We start from the raw sequence: 3,551 nt of genomic DNA, 5'->3' as shown, positions 1-3,551 counted from the left end.
AGAACTTACGGCTGACACCTATGTCTCATCTTTTCTATTCACCTCCAAATCAACAACCTTTTCTAAGTAAGCAGGCATTGTCGAGGCCTTCGGGTCAAGAGTACATAACATTATCAATGTTACATAACATGTCAAGAGTAAATAACATTATCAATGTTACATAACATGTCAAGAGTACATAACATTATCAATTGGAGTCAGATCGTTTAACACAACCACTTCGACAATACTATTCCACCAACTGTCAATAAGGCCAAAACGTATTGGCTTTGTGTAATGTGCGATCGAATAATGAATAAATGAAAAAAAAAAAAAAGAGGAAGGAAACAAGATACTATTGCCCGGATTGTGATGTCGACTTATGTATCCCGTGTTTTAAAATCTATCATATAATTACTAACTAGGTACGTATAAAACACTTTTTTTTTTACTTTTTATTATGTACAGAATTATTTCCGAACATGACAAAACTAGACATTTTATGGACCACAATTCGTAATTTTACGGCACTTTGAAAGGGTTAATCGAAACGCACATGAATGATCGAAACTGACGACAAAACATTTACGGGAAAAATCCAGGTCAGACCGGTTCGCGGCATTGTTTTCCTTAGTAACAGCGAATCGGACGGGAAATGACCACATCATTATCTTTAAGGGTGGCGTCGACTGATCACAGCTGGCAGTGCGTTCTCGCTATTTGAGCAAAAATGTTCTTCTGGCTCTGCTGCTTCATCTTGTTTCTGGACATCAACTCTCCTTCGGAAGCAGAATTAATCAAAGGAACAGAAATCGAGAACAAGCTAATCTTTCATGACACGTTATTCCGGAAAACAGAAAACAAAAATATAATCCGATGTCCACAAGGCCTGAGGATGGTCCGATGCGAGCACACTCTCTGCTGTTTGGAGCCTCACCCCTACGATAATACAGGTGGGCCTTACGTTCTGCTAGATTATGTATCTAGTATTAGATACACACATAATAAATTTTTTGAATCTTTATAAATAAACTTAGACTACAATGGAAACTATTGTGTGACAAAAAACTTTGCTATGTAATCTATTTTTTTTTGTTTGGTCACTTTACTTAATATATATGAAATATTTATTAAGTAAAGTGACCAATCCCCTCCTTTGGGGAGGACAGCCCTTCCTCGAAAAGTGCCCACTTTTTCGATATTTCTGCACTCGGCACCTTTCCGACGTTACCTACCAGCATCTCGACGCCACTTTTTCGCGAACACATACACATTGGAATCTTGATATTATATACAATGCATCTTTAGGAACAAGTACGGCATTGTAATGAAATTTGGATTAAATGGGTTAAAGGTCACAGTGAGGTCTAGGGTAATGAAAGAGCAGACAGCTTGGTCGGCCCCTAGCAATGCTCAGCCTCCCATCGACTACAGTTCAGTTCCCTTATTCTACATTAAAAAATCTGTAAGAACTCACCTCATTTAGGTCTGGGATAGATGCTGGCACCTTTCGACTAAAGGACAACCCATCCATCGATACATACATAACATAACATCCCAAAATTATAAAAAAAGAAAAAGTACACATAAGAGACTGACTCAACTACTGACCAAACATTACTTTAAGAGATTTCACACAACTAACACTGATTTCTGTAATTGCAAAGGACAAACTTTCAATCACTTAGTTTTTTACAGCACCCTGCCCGATCAAAAAAGGTTAAATTTAATATAAAGCTGCAAAAATACAAGGCCACTTAAGCAACCTGAAATCTTCAAAATTACAAAGAAGAGCTGGTGCCCTTCATCTCAAATATAGAGCTAGCCCAAATGTGTTTATCATAAGTACCCCAAATGTACCTCTTATACGTTAACAATTAATTTAATTATACAGTTGCAGGCCTACCTTCTACGCCATAACCCCTGATGAAGACTTGAAACTCAGGTCGAAACGTCGGCATAAAATAAATAAATATGGTTTTGTTTATTTATGTTGTTCTTTGCTGACCGCACCCCCCCCCCCCCGACAAACTTCTCCAATAATTTAATTATGTTTTGTTCTATTTCAATATTTAATTACCAAATCTGCACTTTATTTATATTTGTTTATTTTTATTATCCATATGCTTCTAATTCTTGTTATCAGCCTTCTCTAACCCTATGTTCTAATTGCATCATTTTAGTTACTGTACTGTATAACATACTTTATTTGTTCTTTTCTTTTTTTTGTTTCTGTTATCGTTTCTTTTAATATTTTTAGTATAGTACTATAACACTTTCCAATGTTAACACCACATTACATACATATAGTATGAGGTTTCGCATCGAGTACACTTTTTAAATAAACTCCTACATAGGGTTTCTATGGAAGAGAAAAAAATATATTTTCATCGAAATCTTAATAAATAATTTTCAAAATTTTAATAATAATAAAATATCGATATGGATTTAGCCAAATCAATAGCGTTTTGGAAAATTTTAATTTTTAAGTCTTTTTAACAAAAATATCAATATTTCAATTAAATAATATCGTTATTAAACTTTAATATCGATATTAATTAGATTGCCGAATATCAAAAACTATATGAATTATCGAGGAAAAAAAATCATTATAATTTTCTCATATTTTTTAATGTAATATTCATATTTTGATTAAATAATATCGGAATATCGTTACTAAACCTTGATATCAACATTTTTAAATTTTTCATGAAATTTTTTTATGTTTTTTAAACGAAATATCGTTATTTCGATTAAATATTATCTTTACTAAACTTCAATAACGATTATTATTAGAATATCAAATATACAGATGGATATAAAGTTATTGAAACAAACTATCTATATTTCATTTTCAAGCTTTCCATAAAATTTTCTAGTATTTTTTAAATGAAATATCGGTATTTCGTTTTAATAATATCGGATAATATAATATGATGGAATGTTACTAAACTTTGATGTCGGTATTAAAAAGGATATACATATTTATCGATTAAAAAAAATAGTGAAACAATATATATAGTCTTCTTTCTAATTCGATTAAATAACTAGAAAACTTTAAAGTGATATCGTTATTTTTGCAATGATTTCATATCTATCTTTATATTTGAAATTCTTATTTATATCGATATCGAAGTTTAGTCCGTTATTATTTGATTGAAATATCGATACTTCGTTTCAGGAGACTAGAATATTTTATGAAAAGCTTCGAAATAAAATAAATTGAATATCCAAATTATTGATATTTCGGTTAAACAATATCAAACTAAACTTTGATGTTGATATTAATAAGAATGTCGAATATCGAAATACATATAAAATTATCAAAAAAAAAAATTGATACTTGATTTTAAAGTTTTTTTAGTTATTTTAACGAAATATCAATATTTCGATTAAATAATATCGTTAATAAACTTCGAACGATATCATTTTCATATTTATTTATTTCATTTTGAAGCTTTGCAATTAAATAATATCGGAATTTCATTACTAAACTTTGATATCGATATTAATAAAGATGTTGAATATTGAAATTTATGTACAATTTTTAAAACGATATATCATTATTTCTT

At 30.5% G+C, this 3,551-nt stretch overlaps 1 protein-coding gene across 1 annotated transcript in view; it reads left to right on the top strand.

The window, feature by feature from the left end:
* Positions 1-439: 439 nt before the first annotated feature.
* Positions 440-3,551, top strand: part of LOC106681548 (uncharacterized) — a gene marked incomplete in the record, with an annotated part of 36,353 nt that continues 33,241 nt past the window's right edge. The window contains 1 exon segment of the mRNA XM_067044619.1: positions 440-932. Coding sequence (XP_066900720.1) covers positions 710-932 — 223 coding nt within the window.

The sequence above is a fragment of the Halyomorpha halys genome, unplaced genomic scaffold (assembly GCF_000696795.3).
Source record: "Halyomorpha halys isolate HHAL.00 unplaced genomic scaffold, Hhal_1.1 Scaffold347.1, whole genome shotgun sequence".
Lineage (NCBI taxonomy): Eukaryota > Metazoa > Arthropoda > Insecta > Hemiptera > Pentatomidae > Halyomorpha > Halyomorpha halys.
This window is presented reverse-complemented; position numbering and strand designations above follow the sequence as displayed.